This window comes from Leishmania panamensis (assembly GCF_000755165.1).
Source record: "Leishmania panamensis strain MHOM/PA/94/PSC-1 chromosome 35 sequence".
Taxonomy (NCBI): domain Eukaryota; phylum Euglenozoa; class Kinetoplastea; order Trypanosomatida; family Trypanosomatidae; genus Leishmania; species Leishmania panamensis.
The window spans coordinates 1,961,699-1,980,683 of record NC_025882.1 but is presented as its reverse complement, the minus strand read 5'-3'; the positions used below and the strand labels follow the sequence as shown (position 1 = coordinate 1,980,683).

Sequence of the window (18,985 nt, the reverse complement as noted above, 5' to 3'; positions counted from 1 at the left end):
GGACTCCGAGAGCCCTGGCCTGAGGCTGGCCGGCCTCCTCCCTGACCTCCCCGGGCATGCACCCACACCACCGCCTCCGCCCTTTGAGTGCAGGGCCCGCGAGGCGCATGGCCCGATTCGACGCCCGGCGGATCGGCCTAGCCCAGGATGTCGCCGTGGTGCAGCAGAGCGGCATAGGTGAGCTGTGGCTGGGTGCGTCTATAGGCGCGCTTTGCTCTTTGTGGCACGGAGGTGGAAAAGAGAGAGTGGAGGGAGCAATTTGTTCGCTTCTTCTCGTTTCAGCGTTCTGGGGCTTTTCGCTGCTCTCCTTTTACTCGTCAGCGTCTCCTTGAAAGAGGCGCACAACGAAAAATGAAAAAGATGAACAAACACAATCGGCACACAGGAGAAAGAGCGGCTTTCATATCAGTGGTCTTAGCGGAAATGCCTAATACCGCCTTGGAGGACTGCTCAGTGTTCTTGCATTCGCTATTGTGCCGCTTGTATTATCGCTAGCGGTATGCGCGTGTGTGCTAGGGGCGACACTTATACATCCTCTTTGCCTTTACTGGTTCTCCGAAAAGAGTAGCCTTTTTCTCATGTACACATTCTCGTATCTTTCCACCAGACTTACAGACTTACCGCTCTTCCCTTTACCCCTCTTTTCTTATCCCCTCCCCCCTCCTGGAGTGCCACCTGCACGCTTCATCTTTTCCTTCCCTGGTTCTGCTCTGCTGGCGCCAGGAACTACTCGTTTCCCGAGCAATTCGCCTCTCTCCACTTGCAGCTTGAGTTCTGGTGTGGTGTGGGCGTCTTGCCATTGAGACTGGAAGGCCACAACCATTTGTTTGTTGTGTGTTTCGCATTCGCCTCGTAGACTGCGATAGGGAGGCGCTCTTTCGGCTTCACGCGGGCGTCTCATTGCCTTCCTCTTTCCACTCGCATTTTTTTCCTCGGCAGTAAAGGAATACTACCGCGTCACGATGTACACGGAGGGGGAGCAGTGCGCAGCTGTTAAACGCTTGACGAGAGAGGAACTGCAGCGAAGCGTAGATCGTCTCAGTCATAGCCACCGGCCCGAGGTCGAGCTGAAGCCGCTTGTGCCGCGCAGCACTATCACCAAAGAGGCGCTCGACAAGCGCATTCATCATCTCTACGACGAGTCTCTGGAGCGACGGCAGCGTGAACGCGAGGAGGTGGCGCAGCAGGTGGACGCTGCGATAAAGAGGGATGCCACCATCACAGTGACCAAAATTACCCCTCGGGAGGAGGAGGCCCTAGTGTGCCACCTCTACGACGAGACCTTGGCTATGAAAAAGAGGAACTTCGACCGGCTGTACGAGCACGAGACCTCGCACTACGAGCGCAACACGCCAAAGCTGACGGTCAAGAAACAAATGTCCGCGACAGACCGTCTCTACCGCGAAGGGATGGCACGGGAGCGTAAGAAGCACATCGCTTTGTACGAGAAATACGTTGTTGGTCGTCACCAGCCGCCATTGCTGCGCCCTGCGGCTGAGTTAGCGGCATCTGCTGAGAAGATGACGAGGGGCGAGGGTGTGATCTCTTGATACTTGTGTGTGTGTACCAGCAGAGCACAAAGACACGGCGAGTCACGTTTCCACTTGCCCAGAGTGCGTCTATCATCTCCAGCCCACACTTCTACTCCCCGGCGCTTTTTTTTCTTCTTTACCTCATCGCACTGCACAAATGGCGCTCTATGTCTTTGTCACCTTTCGATGTATATTCCAGTTTTGCTTAGTTTGATCACCTTCTCTTCTTGCAGTCTATTGCGGTGAGGACTTGCCTTGGACAGTGAGCGGACAAGTTCGTGAATCACCCCCCTAGCTTTCTCGCTTTTTTCTGCACCAGCATCCTCTCCTTCCTGCACCACAGTCAGCCAGTGGGCCCCTGCTGCTGCCTAACCGGTTGTGCTTCACGTTTTCTTCAGGGGGTTTTCGTTTGTGTATTTTGGTTTTATTTTCCCAGACGTTTAGAGCTGACGAATAGTGCCAGTGCAGTGCGCAAGCGCTTGGTTTCATGCTGGGGTGCACGCTCGCAATGCTCGTTGCTCCGTCTGTACTGCAGGTTCGTGCTTCACACTCGAATTCCCCAGCTCTCTCCTCGGGTCTTCCTGCTCCTACTGCGCGCGTGTTAGAGTCCGTCCCACTCATCTAACCCCGGTTCATCTTTTCGCCCGGTGAGACGGAGCAGTCGAACCGAAGGGCCATCCAGCGCTTTCGTGAGTATCGAGCAAACGCATTTGTGCAGCACCTCAGTGCCACCGTGAGTGGTGAGACTCCTTCTAGGCGGCACGGCTGCATATCCCCTTCTTCGTGTCAGATTACCCGATCCTACGTATGCGACTGCAGATGACAGCCGTTCTCTCTGCGGCTTTTCTCTCTTCACCAACCGCCTGCTTTCACGCTGGCAAAGGAAGTATTCATCGGTGAAAACAACAATAAACACCTACTGAAGCACACCATCCCCGACTGGTCCCCGCCGGCAGCATCTGGTGGTACGCAGGGGTGTGTTTATCGTAGGCAAAGTTCTGTGTTTCATGACATCCTAGCTCGTTGACGGTTTTTCGAGACTGCGCTTATTCTTCTTCTACGCTTCCATCTCCTTCTTCCCCCCTCCCTCCCTCTGTCGCCCTTTGCTCTTTGGTTTGCGCCTCCCTTTCGTTGTTGTTGTTATGGGTTCATCTCGTGATTAGCTCTTCTGCTCACTTTTCCTCATTTGCTTAGTTAGCTCGTGTTGTACTCGCTCAAATGCGTTTGTGTGGGTGTTGGTGCTCAGCGGATAACCTGACTCACTCCCCCCCCTCCCTCCCTCCCCCTCTCTACGGATGCTTCACTGGCGCCTGTGGCTCGTTGGCAGAAATCATTATACCCATAGGCCCATTTACTCTCTCATTCCCAATTCACGTATGCCCTGCTCTTCTCTTGTTGTCTTTTCACTTTCTCGAGTCATGACACAGACGAACACAGCAGTAAGAAGATAGCGCTTTTGCTTACTGCTGTGTTTCCCCTCCGCCTTCAGCTTTCTCTCCGCTCGTATGCGATAGCACTGCACTGCCACGTAATGAACCCCACCGGTTCTTCTACAGCGCTGGGCGAGAGATGTGAGTTGTCGGAGCAAGAGGTGCTGGACTGGATGAGCCGCCGCGGGTTCATCCAGGCTTACGCTGCGCTCATTGCGGAAACGTCATCGCCGGCGCTGGCGCATGATGACTTCCCTACCAGGCAGTGCTTTACGTGCGACGGTGCCGCGGAGGTGACGACAAGTGGTATGGTTTCGACACCCACCGATGTTCAAGCGGCGTTGCGCGACAGTGTCATGGAGGCTCTCTCCGCATACAGGGACTTGGTGGGCAACAGCAACGTGTTCGCCATGCTGGAACTTTGGGACCCTCAGCTTTGCTCTCGCTACGTGCAGCGATCAGCGGAGCGTAGTGAGGCGGAGCTCAGCAGGTTAGAGGGGTTGGCGCAGGCGGTCGAGGAAGCCAATGTGCAGCTTCGCACCCGCGAGCGCGAACTGGACGGCCAAGTGAAGCAGATTGTAGCCATCATTGCAGAACGTCTGCAAACATTGGCCAGCTCGGTGGATCCGATGCGCAAGGATATTCTTCTTCCGCTGCTTCGTACTGTGGCGGTGCTAGGCTCATCCGGTACGGTGCGCGCTGCGGCGAGGCACATGATACTAACTCTCTACAAGCGGCCGATGATGGAGCATCGAATGGCCATCGTGCAGGAATGGCTCCGTGTTGCCCAGGAGGCATCATCGAGAACGCTGGAACAGGAGCTGATCCCCGAGTTGTATACTCTAGTCAACGCTCAGGTGTTTGAGCGGCGGTTGCTAGCTCTCGACTGCGCAGCTGCTGTGGCGCCGATGCTGCGACGCTCTCCGCAGGTGCGCTACTCACTGTGTCAGGGTTTGTTGAGGCCATTATGTGAGGACGACACATCCGCGGTACGCCGGGAGTTGCCACGGTGTCTCTCCTTGCTTTGGGGTGACGCAACGACCAATGACACCACGACCACTATGGACCCATCTGCGTCGGCAGGTGCCGTGTCGAGGTCAACTATCGAGGGCGGATTACCATCGGACACAAGCGCCGTGCATTCAGCTGTAACACGCACGTCTGCTGACCGCTTGTCTGGCGCCAGCACCGTGTCCTTGTCGCTGACACAGAAGACCTTTTTCATGGAACTTCTTGTGCACTTGGCGACTGACAGCAGCAGCCGAACGGTGCGTCAGGCGGCCCAGACGCAGTTATGCGAGGTCCTCTATCCTGTTTTTCTCCGAGACGGAGTGCTGCTGACGCAGTTCGTGCCTCTGTTGCTGACCTTCATCGAGATGGAGGCAAGGCAGCAGCTGCTGCTCAAGGGGCCAGACAAAGGCAACAGCAACACTGCCGCTTTGGGTGCCTCCAACGCATCTGCCAAGGCAGCCGCAGGCGGGGAAAGTCAGAAAGGCGTCTCGGATGAATCAAACACGTCTGCAGCCGCGGCACTCTCTCTCAGTAACATCATGACACTCGCCCAGCTTCTTCACGCGGCACTTCGCTGCGCTGCTGCAGACGTGCTGCACAGTCGTGAGGCCGAGGGCCGCCGTGATCGATGCAGGGCCAGCAATGATTCGCAGACCTTATCTTCACTATCATCCGCCTATGTGCGTGTTGTGCTTCCCATTGCCTACAATCTGCTCTGCCTCCTACTATCCAAGGTCCGCTTCGTGTCTCTGACCATAGGTGAGGAAGGTGGAACGCTGAATGGCAGCGATGCAAGTACCCGCTTGTGCGGCCCGCTGTGCGCGTTGTGCGCCACGCTTGCGTCTTTGGTGCCGCTACTTGATGCACAAGTGTGGCAGGACGTGGTGCACTACTTGAAAAGGTCGCTGGCATCTGATCCACAGGATGGCGTTATGGCTACCCCAGTAACTGAGAGCACTTCAGTAGTGGTAGCAGCATCGTCACCTTCAGAGTCGCTAGAACCTCTCTCGCTACAAAACGCACCGGATGCTTCCCTGACTGAGCAGGATCTGGTGAAGGGGCGACTGCTCTTTGTGTTTTCCTTCTTCCTCTTCCTCTGCGGTGACGCCGTGACACTGCCGCAAGGGGTCACAGGTGCCAGCGCTGACGGCGCTACAGCGCCGGAGACGAGGGAGACGACCGGCATCGATGGCTCCTCTCTTTCCACGGCACCGCTTTTGAAGCCCTTCACTCCCAAGCACATCCAAAGTGAGAGTCTCCACTTCGTTGCAGGGAGCATCTCTCTGAAAAGCGAGGACATCAGCTGCCCCCGTTCTGCATCTCTTGTGGCGTGCGTTCAGTGCGTTGCAGCCTTGGCTCCGTTTGCGATGGAGAGTCACGAGGTAGCGTCTGGCATTTCAGGGCTGGCGAACTTCCTCGTGGCCTCGCCAGAGGTGCGGCAGCGTCTGACGGCTGTGGTGCTAGCCCACGACACCTGCGCTGTGCTTGCAAACGAACGCTTGAAAGTGGCCCTGTTGATTGAGCCTCTCATGCCCCTTCTCAAGGACCTGCAGCCAGCTGTGCAAGATGCCGCCTTGTCTGGAATCCTTTCCGTCTCGATCGCCCTGACGGAGCCGCGGGCGCAAGAGAAGGTGATTCGACCCGTGCTGCGCGTGGCGGACGCGAGCGGGTGTACCTCGCGTTTCACCCGCTGTCTGCTACAGCAGTTCTATCAGCTCATGCAGCGCATGCCGGCCGAGCCACGCGAAGTGCTTCTATACCCACATCTATCTGTACTCATGGACCGCCTTGCCGAGCTGTACGTGGAGCGGGTATCTCAGGAGGGGTTTGCTGCAGCACCGGCGGCAGCGGCATCGTCGCCCACGTTATCGGCATCAGTGGGTGCAAGAAGCACTCGATACGAAAGTACTGACGCCAAACAGCGTGACCTCGGTGTACACGACTGGGAGGAGACAATGCTCGCGCTTCAAGCGCTGCTGAACAGCATTGTGAAGTGCGCGGTGGTGACGCCGACGCTCGTGTATCGGTACCTCCTGCCTAGCATCCAGCAATTGTCCAGCGACGGTATCTTGTCTGGGTGCAGCCCGGCAGTGCGGTCACGCTGGCTGCGCCTGCAGAAGAATTACCAGATCTTTATGGAGAACAACACCAACCGGCTCGCTCCGAGTGGTGCCGTCTCGACTGACGGAAAACCAAAGGTCAGTACACTGCTGGATCGCTTCAAAAATGAGCTGAAGCGGCATCTCTGAGCCAAAGCTGAAGAAGGAGGTCGACGCACGACTGTGAGTCACCGCTCACCATCGCCTTTGCGTGTAGCCGTGGGGGTCGCAAAGCAACTGAAGCGCGACTTCATTCCTTCTGCCTTCCTGTTTTTTGCCGTGCACTGCGAGCGAGGGGGAGGGAGGGGGGAGTTGGTGTGGTCGCCTGAGCGAAACGATAAAGCACACGCGTGCATGAAAGCAACTTGACGTGGCGGTCTTCTCTTCTTCGTTTTTCTCGCAGTTGTGACGCTTCGTGATGTGGACATCTGCCTATATTGCCTTGGCGCGGTTGAGCTTAGCGTTACTGAAAAGGCGCTCTTCTACACACTACCTCAGGGTGTCTCACTGCTGAGAACAGAATGACTCCCGCGGTAGCGCGCTGCGGATTCCTCTTCCTATTTCTTTTCCCGGTGTTTCCTCTTCTCTATGTTCTGTCCCGCCCCCTCCTTATATCCTGTGAGCAAGACGAATTCGCAGGCGCTCTTCGCACATTATCGTTTTTCCTTGTCCTCCACTACGAGTACGCGCAGCGAGGAGGCCGCAAGCGTTTGCGTGCACACACCCGCACTACCCTTTATCCCCAGAAGTCGGCTGGTTCAGAGACACGCCTCCGCTCTCTGCCCATCACTGCTGCTCGACACGCACCCATGCACATCACGAAGGTGCGCAGAACATTTTCCTTGAAGAGCTAGTAAGTAAACAGCGACGTTGGGAAAAAGCAAAAGGGGTGGGTGGAGGGGAACATCGTTGTCAGGCAGCAGAGATACACCACGAGCCATTTGATGCGCCAGCACATTGGCACATGCGAACGACTCACGGAATGCAATGTTCCTGATCAGCTGGAACGTGGCGGGGTGGTCCTCCACCTCGCAGGCGATTCGCGAGAGCTTTGGTAGCATTCATGACTTCTTTGCCTGCACCGAGGCGGACATCATTTGCCTTCAGGAGTGTAAAGGCACGCTAGCGAAGCTGAACGCGTCTCCGATGGGCATGGGGGCCAGTGATCCACCTATAAGCCGCCGACCCGTTGTCACTCCCCTGGAGCGGCTGGTGACTCTACAGGAACGGCGACGGTTGACTGGGTCCGGTGAGGGTGGCGCATCCGCTGTCAGTAGCGGCGGCGGTGACGGTGGCAGCAACGATGGCATTGAGGGTTGGGAGTCGTTCTGGTCCTTTAGCGGCAAGCAGCACCGCGGCTTCAACGGTGTCGTGACATTTGCGCGGAAAGGGATCACATGGCGGTGCGACAACCAGCCCTTTACACAAGACGAATTCAATGAAGAGGGCCGCGCCGTGGTGACACACCACAGCGCCTTTGTGCTGGTGAACGTCTACGTGCCAAATGCTCGCAGTGGGGCTCGACACGCCTTCAAGTTCCGTTTTCTTCGCGCCTTAGAGGAGAAAATGGAGCAACTGCGCACCGAGACAGGGAAGCCAGTCATCCTCGTGGGCGATCTGAACATGACGTATGGCGCCTACGACGCCGCCTGGTCACTGCGACGCATTCATCTCGGCGCTCTCCTGCAGTTGCAGGCGTTCGCCGAGACCGAGGGGGACACCACGTGGACTGCCGCGTTCCCTCATCTTTCAAAAGCGGCCCTCAAGCGAGTGACGAACATGATCGCAAATCACTTGTGTGCACAGATGCAAGAGATTGCCGCGTGCATGGAGAGCAGCGCTGTAACGGCGGCGTTGCCTTCTTTGCCCATCTCGCCGTCCTTGACCGCGTCGTCATCTGGCACTGGTGCTGTTTCGGTTGATACAGAAGTCAACACGGGTGACAACGCGATCGATCGAGTGGCACTGCAGCAGCTCTGCGCGCTTCTCCCGCCGCGGGGCTCAGGCAGCAGTGCCAAGGGAGCTCACAATTACGAGGCACCACCAGTGTCGATGCGGACCCTTTACGATGTCGGCTTTCGCTGCGCGTACGCCGCCGAGCTCGTGAAGAGTTTCCCGTGCCCCCACAACAACGAGCTATACGCTGTAGTGCGCTTCTGCGGACTAGCCCCGCACTCGGATGCGTCGGCAGAGTTCATGGGTCGGCTTCTCCAGCTCCCCCTGTCGGTGTCCTCCTCGCCAATGCGCCAAGGGCAGCCATGGCTAGCGTCTACCGATGGGGTGATTCATCAAGCAGGCCTTTCGCGAACACGCATGTGGGACACCTTTTTGCTCACAAAGGAGGTGATTGATGCGTGGTCTACAGCTCCGGCAGACTCACCACTGATTGATGCCATGCTACTGCGCGAGTTGGAGTGCCCAAAGCTGCAGCCCTACTGCCCCTGCCCGTACACTTGCTGGGATCAGTCACGCAACCGCCGCCTCGAAAACGAGGGCACGCGCATCGACTACATCCTTGTCGACTCCGCTCTGCTCCCTGCTGTGGTGTGCCGTGCAGAGACAGCCAACAACGTCCTTGCCGGAATGCCGGAGCGGAGATCATCGACGTCTATTGCGCTACAACCATCAACAGATCGAGATGATTTTTTTAGCGAGCTGCATGGAGCTCGCTACCGCGATGGCGTGATGCGTGCAATGGCCAATGGCGCCTACCCGCCGGCGCCCTTCGATGGAACTGGAATGCCGGCACTGTGCGAGTATGCGCGGGAGCTGTGCTTTGCTGGCTTGCCCTCTACGGGTCTCTTTGTGACCCCACCGCAGCTCAGCGATCACATTGGAGTGGGTCTTCTCCTGAACCTGACTGCACTCGGCACGGCGAGCGAGCTGCTTCAGCGTTCCGGCAAGGTGGTCGAGGACCACAAGTGCATGTATCGACCGCCCGTTGGGCTCCACACCTTCTTCGCCGCGGCGGCCGCCAAGAAGGCTCCGGCCCCCGTCACCACGCTGCCGGCGCAGGGGGAAGAGGCCACGGATGGCAAAGGAGTGTGCGAGGCAGATGGCAGAGCAGCCGGGTACAAACGAAGAATCGACAGCAGCCCATTGCTTGCTTCCTTTGACTCCAGTCCGAGCGCCAGGACCGATCCAGCAATACACAAGTCTCGCACTGAAACCGGTGCCGTCGTTGCTCGTGGCGACCCAGCGCCGCGCATAATCGACGTGGATTAGCTGTCAGCGTTGCAGTGAAAGGAGTGAGTTGGAGTGCTCTACTTTTTCTCTACTGTTAGCTGCTCTAATTTGTGGCTTAATGGGAAGAGGTGAGAGAGGGCAACGCAGCGGCACGCTGTGAACATGCTGGTGTGTGTCTGTGTGCCCAGCGGGTGTGGGGGAGGGAGGCGTGTGCGTGCGCCCTGTAGTTCTTTGACGTGATGTGCTCAATACTCTGTGCAAGGCGCGGTTAGGGAGAAAAACGAAAGATATTTCGCTACTCGATGCCCGACCGGTGCGTTGGTGAGCCGCATGGAGGCGAAATGCACAAACGAGAACGAAAAGCAGAAAAGAGACCGAATATGGAAGACGATCGTGACTACGGAGCTTCCTCTTCGCGTTACAGAGGGACAGCGCGCTGCAAGTTGCGTAGCGTGAGAGCTCCCCACCTTCGCGAAGGTGGTGGTGCGATGTCCTGCGGCATGTGCGCGTAGCGCGTGCGGTGATTTAGTGAGAGACGTTCTTCTCCTTTTTCCCCCCACGCAGTGGTATTCCGCCCAGCAACTACCACACCGCACCTTGTCTTCTTCTTCTTCACAACACACGTGCTGTTTACTGCCCTGCCTCCTCTCATCTGCTCACTCGAGCGACTTTCCCATTATCCCCTCCTCGTGGCACTGGCTGGCAGCGATACGGAACACAAAAAAAACTGAGAAGGAGGGCGTGAAAGCAGCCCCTGAGCGGCGTTGGTGTCGGCAGCAAGTGCTGCGTCCGTGTAAGCTTGACGCGCGATTGCACAAAATTAAGGAGTTTGTGGAAGACCCTTTGCTCTAAAATTATCATTTTCTTCTTGGTGGCCTTTTCCAATCGCGGTCCTAGCGGTGGTGCTGGCGACTCCTGAAGACCTTTCCATCCGTTGCGGAACATGCATGCACGCAAACGGATAGAAGCCAACCTACACCCGTTGTCAGTCTTGCGCGGAAAAAAAGGCGCCATAACGTTTGCGCGCTTTTGTTTTCCATTTCCAGCCTCGTTTCTTCTAGTTTCGCGCCTGACGGTGCGCGCATCGCCTCCCTGGTTCTCGTCCGCCTGCTTTCTCCGCTTGCGTGTACGTTCTCCCCCTCTTCCTCCCCCCTCCCCCCACCGAGCCCCTGATCTCTCTTTCTCTTTCGTCTGTTTTCAATGTGTGCGCCTGAGTGCATTTGATTCGTGATTCCCTCCTCCTTATTCCTCCGCCGAGGCGGCCTACTCTGCGGTACTTATTCGCAAACCCTCTTTTCTAGTGCTCTCTTCCCCTCCCTTCTCGCCTGCTCTCCAGCGGCTGGGAGGTTTTTTTGCCATCCAATGAACGGCGCTGCGCTTATTGAGCAAGCCACGTTTGTAACGGAGCGGGCCTGGGAGTACGCGAGCAACACGACTTCCGTCTTCAGTAAGGCTCGCTCGCTTGTCGCTGGGGATGCACAGTTCTTCTCGGTTGCCCCCAGAGTCGATGACCTTCGACGCAGCCTGAGCTCGGAGTCGCTCCATGACAAGCGCGATGGCATGAAGCGCATCGTTGCGCAGATGTGCAAGGGTAGTGACATGCGTCACTTCTTTCCTGATGTGGTCAAGAACATCCACGTCCCCTACATCGAGCTGCGCAAGCTCATCTATGTCTTCATTGTTTATTATGCTGAAGACTGCCCCAACGAGACACTCCTGTCCATCTCTGCCTTTCAGAAGGACCTGCTCGACCCCAGCATGCATGTCCGCGCCCTCGCCCTCCGCATGCTTGCGTCGCTCCGCATTCATGCCATTCAGCCAGTAGTGCTGGTTGCCGTGAGGAAGTGTGCCAGCGACATGGCACCGCTGGTGCGCAAGACGGCCGCCCTCGCGCTGGTGCAAATGCACACGGTAGCTCGCCAGGAACTAGACCGTGACACTGTGCGCCAGCTGCTGCGTACTTTTCTGTCCGATCGAAGTCCTGAAGTGGTCGGTGCAGCCGCGATGGCGTACATGAGGATCTGCCCAGAGGAGTGGGACCTGGTTCACGGCGTGTACCGCCGCCTGTGCAGGATTCTGAAGGACTGCGAGGAGTGGGGCCAGGTGGTCCTGCTGCGCTTGCTGTTGCGCTACGCCCGTCGGCACTTCGTCGACCCCAGAAGGCCATTCGCAGCCAGGGCTGCCCGATGCAGCCGCGGCTCCTCGGGCATGAGTGGAAAAGGGACGGACGGTGACGATGACGATGACGACGCGACGTCCTCGTCCCACTTCTCCATCGCCCCACCATCACGGGAGTACGAAGCCCAGAGGGGCGATGCCGCTGCGGAGGCACAGATGGACCCAGATCTGCTGCTGCTTCTCAGTTCGACTCGACCGCTGCTGTGGAGCCTAAACAGCTCCGTTGTGGTGGCGGCCATCGCCCTCTTATGTCACTGTGGCACACAGCGCTTTCAGGAGACGTGCGTGAAGTCGGCGATGCGACTGCTGAGCACGTGCACCGAGGGCCACATTGCCGTGCTGCATGTCATCTATGACCTACTTCTGCTTCAGCGTGATGCATTCCTTCCTTATCTAAAGAGTTTCTTTCTGTTTCCTCTGGATGCGGCGGATGTGCGGCATGTGAAGCTACGGATTCTCTCCCATCTGGTGACGTCCGCCACCTCGGCCGAGGTGTCTCGTGAGTTCCGCTCTTACCTGCGGCAGTACAACGACGCCGCCGTTGTAGAGGCAATTCAAGGACTGGCCCAGGCGGTGCAACAGTACCCACCCTTTGCTGCGCACACCATCCGTCTCGTGACCCCACTGCTCTCAAGTCGGACCAGCTCTCCTGTTGTCGTCGCGGATGCCGTAGCGATACTGCGTGTGCTGGTATTGCAGGGCACTGACCCGGTACGCATCTCACGACTTGCATGCCAGCTAACACTTGACATTATGGAGGAGCGGATTACTGAGCCGTCGGCGGTGTCGACCATTCTCTGGTTGACAGGTGAGAACATATCCAAACATCCTTCCATGGCGGCTGCAGCACCGGACTGCTTCCGCGTGTTTGCGAAGCGCTTTGGTGGCCTCACTTCGGAGGTGAAGCGGCAGGTGCTCACCCTGGGCTGCAAGGTCTGGGTGCAGCTGCAGGGCAACAGCGAACTCTCGGAGCGCTTCAAGCAGGTGTACCACTACGTTGCGGAGCTAGCCAGGTACGACGACGATTACATGATTCGCGATGAGGAGCGACTCACCGAGGCGACGTTTGATCGGCAGAGCGACACATTTACAGGCGTGCGGGCCGCGCTGTTGCGTGCAAAGCCGCTGCCAGACGTCAACGACCCCTACTCTGAGCGAGCTGGACTGGAGATTGGTACCTTCTCCAACCTGCTAGGGCCGGCGGTGCGCGTCTTAGACCCGCTGCCGACCTGGGCAACGGAAGCGACGGATGGAACACTGCGTCGCTCTTTCGAAGAGATGAACACTTCTGCCGCCGCGGTGGCGCTCTTTGAGCGCACCTCCGGCGAGAAAGAGAGCGGCAGCAACGATAGTAGCTACACGGACGGAGAAGAGAGCGACGACAGTGGCGATGCGGCCTCGTCGTCCGGGTCCTACGAGTCCAGCTACAGTGCCTCTAGCGACGCGGAGAATGAGAGTGGCAAGTCGAGCTCCCACTCTGACGGCGATGTCGCGGCGCCGTCCAGAGCTCCAGCGATGCAGAAGGTCAGCAGCGGTGTTAGCACGGCGAAGGCGTCACTGCCAAAGTTCGCGGTGAAGATCACAATGCAGTCAGTGCCGCCGTCCGTTCCCTCTCCAGCTCCTGCACAGGCGACCATGACGGCGACCGAGAAGACAGACGCCTCGCCCGCTGCCGTACCAGAGCTGCCGCCGGCGCCGGAGACTGTCGCCGAACCCCAATCTGTAGTAGAACTGTAGACGACCGAATTTGTGGTAGTCCTTTCTTTCTCTCTCTCTCTCTTTCTGTGTGCCAGATGTAGACGGAGCAGCGCAGCAGCGCCCGCACCGATACTGCAAGGGTGTGTTTAGGGGAACAGAGATAGGGTGAGAGCGCCGTGTGTCAAAACTGTTTGTATGTGTGTCTATGTGCATGCGTGTGTGTGTGTGTGTGTGTGTGTGTGTGTTTATTTTGTTGCTGTTGCCCACGTAGAGCTGTCTACTTTCCTCCCTTGATTTTGGCTCTTTAGCTTCTGCGATTTGGTGCAGCGGTGCTCAGATACTCGATGAGGCGCAGCGCTTGACGGACAGCAGGCGTCAACGTCTTTGCGACCTTCCACCTCTCCTTTTTGCTCTCCTTTGCGCAACCACCACCGCCGCAAAAGTTCACATAAGAGCCCACTCGAAGATGCGCCTTACACACCGACACTCGTCGTCCCCCTCCCCTTCCTTTTCCTCGGTCATCAGTAGTAGTCGACGAAAAGCTAACCAGTGTTCGAAATGAAAAGAGGAAGGAACACGCCATCAGCAAACACCCGCAACGCACCGGCTGGACTCCGCCCGGCAGCTTCTCTTCCCGACCTCCTTGAGGAAACACAAGCAGAAAAATGGTGACTGTCCATAAAGACACCCAGCGAGAATGACAAACTCATGTCTTGCACAACATTCACCCAATCGCGGAAGTTGTCATTGGTACAATGTCCTGCCCCTCTCTTCGCTCTTCACACCACAGAACGCGCCAGGGTGCGGCGTGTTTGAGCCTCAAGTACTGGCTCCCTTGATTCCTTCCATGGCTTCACAGGAGATGATGACCAAAGAGCATAATGGGTGAACTGGACGAGGTGGAGTAGAGAGGTGATATCAGCAACCGCTCCAGCGCACCCTCGTCGGGAGGCCACCTGTCTAAACCTTCGAACGCAGAAAGAAAAACAAGATGGAAGGAAGGGCCTTCCGCGCTCATGCGGGTCCAGGTGATTGCGATTGAGAGAGAGAGAAACCCCTATTGCGCCAAGCGAACTTTCGCGCCTAGTCTCTGTCTAGCCATGTGCGTCTGCTTCGTGTAAGAAGGGCAGTCGTGTTTTTCTATGATGTCTCATGCAGCTCCGTTCATCCTTCTCTTTCGTTTGGGCTTACTCGCACTTTTATTTGTCTCTTTGCTTGACCTGTCTTTACTACTGTGCTTTTTTTTTTCGTGGTGGTGGTAATGGGTACTGTTCTGATGGATCAATGGAGGTCTTGTGCATCGATATTTCCTCTTTTCGGTCCGTCTCTTCCTTGCCTTATTCACCTCGTTGTCTTTTCGGCGATCTTCTCAGCTTTGATAGTGATGAGAGGTCTGCCTCCTTTCTCACAGACGTACTTCGGCACATCAAAAAACCTTTACCTCCGAGTGAAAAAAGAGTGAGGCTGAGGCTGTAGACGTTACTCGGTGACGCCGGCGCTGCCACCCTTACTCCTACAGCATTCTGTGATAGACACCCACCTCCTCGCACACATACAGCCCTGACAACGTATCATTAGAGCTGTACTCCCCAGAGAAGTTTTTTGTAGCCGCGAGAAGCACGTGCACGCTGGTGGCAACTTGGGTGCTATAGACATACACCAAGTACATACAGCCGGTCGTGGACCCGATTCCTTCAAATCAAAGACTGTAGAAAAGCAGTGAGGGAGGAGGGAGGAGAGGAACGGGTGCGAACATCATCGTTACCTCTCTCTTGCTTTACATTGTTGACTACCTTGAGGCCTAAGGGGCAGTCTAGCCGCTACGTGACTCGCGACGTTGGGTGCCTCTTCAGGCACGCACATATACATCCTCGCGTCTCTCCAACGCTCTTTGCGTCTGCCACGCGTTTCTTGAGACAATTGTCTCTACTACTTACGTATTTACTATGGTTGGAGAAGGAGGGAGGGGAGGGGCGTGAATTTTTCTCTTTCGCTGCTGACCTTGCTCCCCGATCCTCTTCAGCTCATCTGCTGCCCATCTCGTCTGTCGGGGTATGTGCGCTGGTTTGTGTTTTCTCTCCTCTTTCTGTGTCTTCTAGATTGTATCGTTACGCGGTCAGTCGACTTCTCTGTACATAAACCCCTTTTTTCGATCTCCGTGTTGGAGTCTCTCTTTTTCTCTCCATTCTCTAGGCTTAGCCCTTCATTGGTTTCTTTGTTTGCTTGTTTCTCTTACGGAATCGCCTTAGCCACTGTCGCCTGCTCTGCCTCCCTCCTCTCTCCCCACACTGCGGGGTCTTTTTTTTCTTTCGCTTCAGCTTTTCTTTCTTTGTTTCGCTTCTGCTGGTTGTGCGTGCTCTGTGTATCTCCTTCTCGTGGTGTGAGTCTGTGTTGCAGGGTGGTGCACTACACCTCCGCGAAGGGTGCGCTGCAGCTACGTTCACACCGTGTTGTGCTCCTCATAATTCCCCTCATTGCTGCATTCATCCTTCTTCTTTTCTGTTGTTCTATCGAGTATCGTGAGTGAATCAGTACGCTGTGCAGGTCTCTTCGACCACAACTTACCTTACTTTTGGTGTCTGGCAGGCAGTTGTTTGACCCTGCTGCCACTGGTGTAGTTACTGCGGTTGGCTGGCTCATTGTGCCTTGTCTTTTCTCAGTGTCACACGCGTGCTGGTTGTGATCACAGCGACTGGAAAATTTCTGGGCTATTATTGTTATGATTATCGTGGGGTTTCTATCACCGCTTTGTTTTTTATATTGTGTGGTCGCTTTTCTTGTCGGCTCTCACTCATCGCTGGCGCCTTCGGTCGCTCACCCCCCCCTCATCTTCTCCATCGATTCCGCCCACCTCTTTACCTCCCCTCGTGAAAGGGGGGGCATCTTGGCGTCACCGATTCGGTTATATTCTCCTTGAAGTTTTCTGCGTATCGATCAAAAATCGGAACAAAAACGAAAAATCGAACCACTGCGCATCCACTTCGTCGCTCATGTCGTTTACGGAGGAGGTGAGTGATGCACCAATCAGCATCACAGGGGAGATGTGGGTATGCGCTGACAGCACAGGGCCTTCGAAGGTTGGGGCTGGTCGCGGCCTCAAGAACTTCATCACCATCGAGAAGGATCTCTTCTGCGCTTACTCCTCTCGCAGTGCGCAGAGTAAGCAGACCAAGCAAGTCGCCTTTCGTAGCATGAAGCGTGTCGCATGGTTTACGCATCGCCCTACGCCGCCAGTGCGCGGGTCGTCAGCGAGCACCACCACTGCCGCACTGCGTCGCCGCGGCAGCAAGGACGTGCTCACGGTGTACTACTATCTTGTATTGGAGTTTCTGCGTGACAACACATGCCCTGGCACCGTGTCCCTGGGCAAGCGCGAACGCATCGTTCTCTGCACAGATGATCAGCAGGACTTTTTAATCTGGCGAAAGTTTGCCGACCTCTACGGGAGTTCACTTGTTCACGAAGGGCTTGTGGAGGGCCGCGAGAAGAGGTCCCTGAAGTCACAAAGGAATGCAGATGGCGTGCCAGATCACGACGATACCACTTCGAGTGACGACGACGGCGAAGGCCATGGCCTCAGCGGCGGCGCTGTATGTCGACGCTCCCTCGACCTGTGGAAGAATCGATGTGTGGCGTTGCTCAACGACTTTGCTCACTTATCAAATCCGTCCTTACAGGTCAAAAGCGCGGACATCTTCGAAGCGCCGGCGGACTGCGGTGGGCTCAGCTGGGACGCTCATGCGGAGTCCGTGCTGCATGCTATCGAGCAAGGCATGCACCCTTTGATGAAGGTGGTACCAGCCAAGTCTTCTGAGGACCGTATTGTCGGTCTGTCGTCTTTATTGTCCTCGCCGTCGACCACTCCGGCCAGCGTATTGCCTGGTGCGTCAGCGACGGCAGCGATGGTAACGCACGTCGATGAGATGCAGTCGCAGGCGGACAATCTGCGGATGGAGCTGAGACGGTTTCAGGAGGTTACTGGTGAGGTGGGATCATTAGTAGAAGGCAGTAAACTGAAGGCAACAATGATGTCACCTGACACATTGCATGCTTACCTAGAGCGACTGAGGAAGGTTCTGATGTCATCAGAACCAGCCAATAACGTCGCGACACAGCGAGTGGACAAGACGGTGACCAAGACAAGTGTAGCGTCTGCCGACCTTGCAAAGCTGGAGGGCGTTTGTAAAGCTGCCGTGCGGAGCTTTACAGAGAAGGTGAGCACCAATGCTATTCCTCTCTCAGAGGAGTCAAACCGCCAAAAAGCAAAACAGCAGGAGCAGGAAGAGCTTCCTCAGCGTATGGAAACGGTCGTTGCGGTTCTTCTCGACGAGCTCGCGCGCGCCACCGCAGATGTGCGCTCCCTAAAGGCGTCTCTTGCCCAAAGCACAGCCCTCGCCGGACCTTCACAGGCTCGAAACTTGTCGGTGGAGCTGAATGAGCTTCGCAGAGTACTCAACCGGAAAGAATTGGAGGTGGAAACGCTTCAGCAACAAAACTTTGACGCGAGCCGCCAGACAAAACAGCTCTCTCGCAGGCTCGAAGAGGTGGTTTTCTCGTACGGCGACGTAGCGCATGACATGCTGCGGTCCCAATACCGCGAATACGCGTCACTGAGGAGCTTGTTTCTCCCAGCGCTCTGCGGTGAGGTGCCTCTCGACAGTTCGACAGCCACCGAGGCATCTTTTGCTGAGAGCAGCTCATTCGATGGAATACGCGAGGCCCGTCGCACGAGCTATTCACAGGTCCCCTCTAGTGGCATGCAGAAGCTGGTCATCTCTACTGCTCATTTGGAGGCAATCCAAGCCCTCGAGCAGGAACGCAGTGCTGCACGCGAGAGACAACGCGAGCTCGAGGAGGTGATGAGGGAGTTAGAGGTCCTAAGACAGGAGCGCGATGAAGAGATCGCCAACCTAAAGTACAACTTTCTCGCAGCCGAGGAGGCGTGGGAGAGGGACATGGCCATTCTGCAAGCGAAGCTGTCTGCAGTGCAATCTGCTGTTCCGCAAGGGGTGGACCTGCTATCCAACGCTTTGCTGACAAACCATACCACCGAGAAGTCCGGCATCGCACAGAAGCTTACATCTACGCCGTTGCATGCTACTGCTGCGCCTGTAGACGTTCCAGAGAGCCCCCTCATCGTGGCACAGATGGCCGTCAAAAGGCAAGAACGACTTAAAGAGCTGGCAACACTTTTGGGAACGACCCCAAACGAGACGAGCCTTGAGGATGATGTCGCCTACCAACGCCTCCAGGCCTTCTACACATGGGCACGTGAGGTTGTAGTTCCTCTTAGTACAACTTCCTCATTTGAAGGATCACTGCTAGACATGATCACCAGCGTTGTCCACGCCTATCAGGCAGTGTTGCAGCAGGCATCCACCATCTACACCGATACCACATCAAGCAAAGACGACAGTTCACTCAATCTGGCTGACATTATGAAAAACGAGCACGACCAACTCGAAAAGCTTTGGAAAATCATAGACGAACACTTGCTAACTCAAGAACTTCGCAACGCGCTTGTGAGCAGTACTCAACAGCCACTAGAAGAACGTGCGGCTCTCTCTTTTTCTTCCCCACCAACCGTCGCGGAACTCGACCAACTCACGCCACTCATACAACATGTGAGCTCCAATGCAGCACTCTATTCCCAGCTGCAGCTGCGGAGTGGTGAACTACCATTGGCTCTCTATATTCAGCATCTCGAAAACAAATTGGAGCAACTAGAGCAAACACTTCAGCAAAATGACGTACAACAAAAAATAATCGAGGACCGTTCAGCAACGCACCGGCCATTCCCGCAAAACACTTCACCACATAACGACACTATTCACCTCCGAGGCTCTTTGCC

The 18,985-nt window shown here is 56.2% G+C and overlaps 5 protein-coding genes across 5 annotated transcripts in view; all 5 read left to right on the top strand.

Annotated features, from left to right (window-relative positions):
• Nucleotides 1–962: 962 nt before the first annotated feature.
• Nucleotides 963–1,550, top strand: LPMP_355410 (hypothetical protein; the record flags this gene model as incomplete). The annotated part of the gene is made up of 1 exon (XM_010705170.1): nt 963–1,550. One exon carries the CDS (start codon nt 963–965, stop codon nt 1,548–1,550), a length of 588 nt encoding a protein of 195 aa, XP_010703472.1.
• Nucleotides 1,551–3,063: 1,513 nt separating this feature from the next.
• LPMP_355400 (hypothetical protein) lies at nt 3,064–6,222 on the top strand (the record flags this gene model as incomplete). Its single annotated transcript, XM_010705169.1, has 1 exon — nt 3,064–6,222. One exon carries the CDS (start codon nt 3,064–3,066, stop codon nt 6,220–6,222), a length of 3,159 nt encoding a protein of 1,052 aa, XP_010703471.1.
• Nucleotides 6,223–7,059: 837 nt separating this feature from the next.
• LPMP_355390 (endonuclease/exonuclease protein-like protein) lies at nt 7,060–9,297 on the top strand (the record flags this gene model as incomplete). Its single annotated transcript, XM_010705168.1, has 1 exon — nt 7,060–9,297. One exon carries the CDS (start codon nt 7,060–7,062, stop codon nt 9,295–9,297), a length of 2,238 nt encoding a protein of 745 aa, XP_010703470.1.
• Nucleotides 9,298–10,620: 1,323 nt separating this feature from the next.
• On the top strand, nt 10,621–13,173 carry LPMP_355380 (adaptin, putative; the record flags this gene model as incomplete). Its single annotated transcript, XM_010705167.1, has 1 exon — nt 10,621–13,173. One exon carries the CDS (start codon nt 10,621–10,623, stop codon nt 13,171–13,173), a length of 2,553 nt encoding a protein of 850 aa, XP_010703469.1.
• A 2,951-nt stretch (nt 13,174–16,124) lies between these two features.
• LPMP_355370 (hypothetical protein) overlaps nt 16,125–18,985 on the top strand; it is a gene marked incomplete at both ends in the record, with an annotated part of 10,431 nt that continues 7,570 nt past the window's right edge. The window contains one exon of the mRNA XM_010705166.1: nt 16,125–18,985. Coding sequence (XP_010703468.1) covers nt 16,125–18,985 — 2,861 coding nt within the window.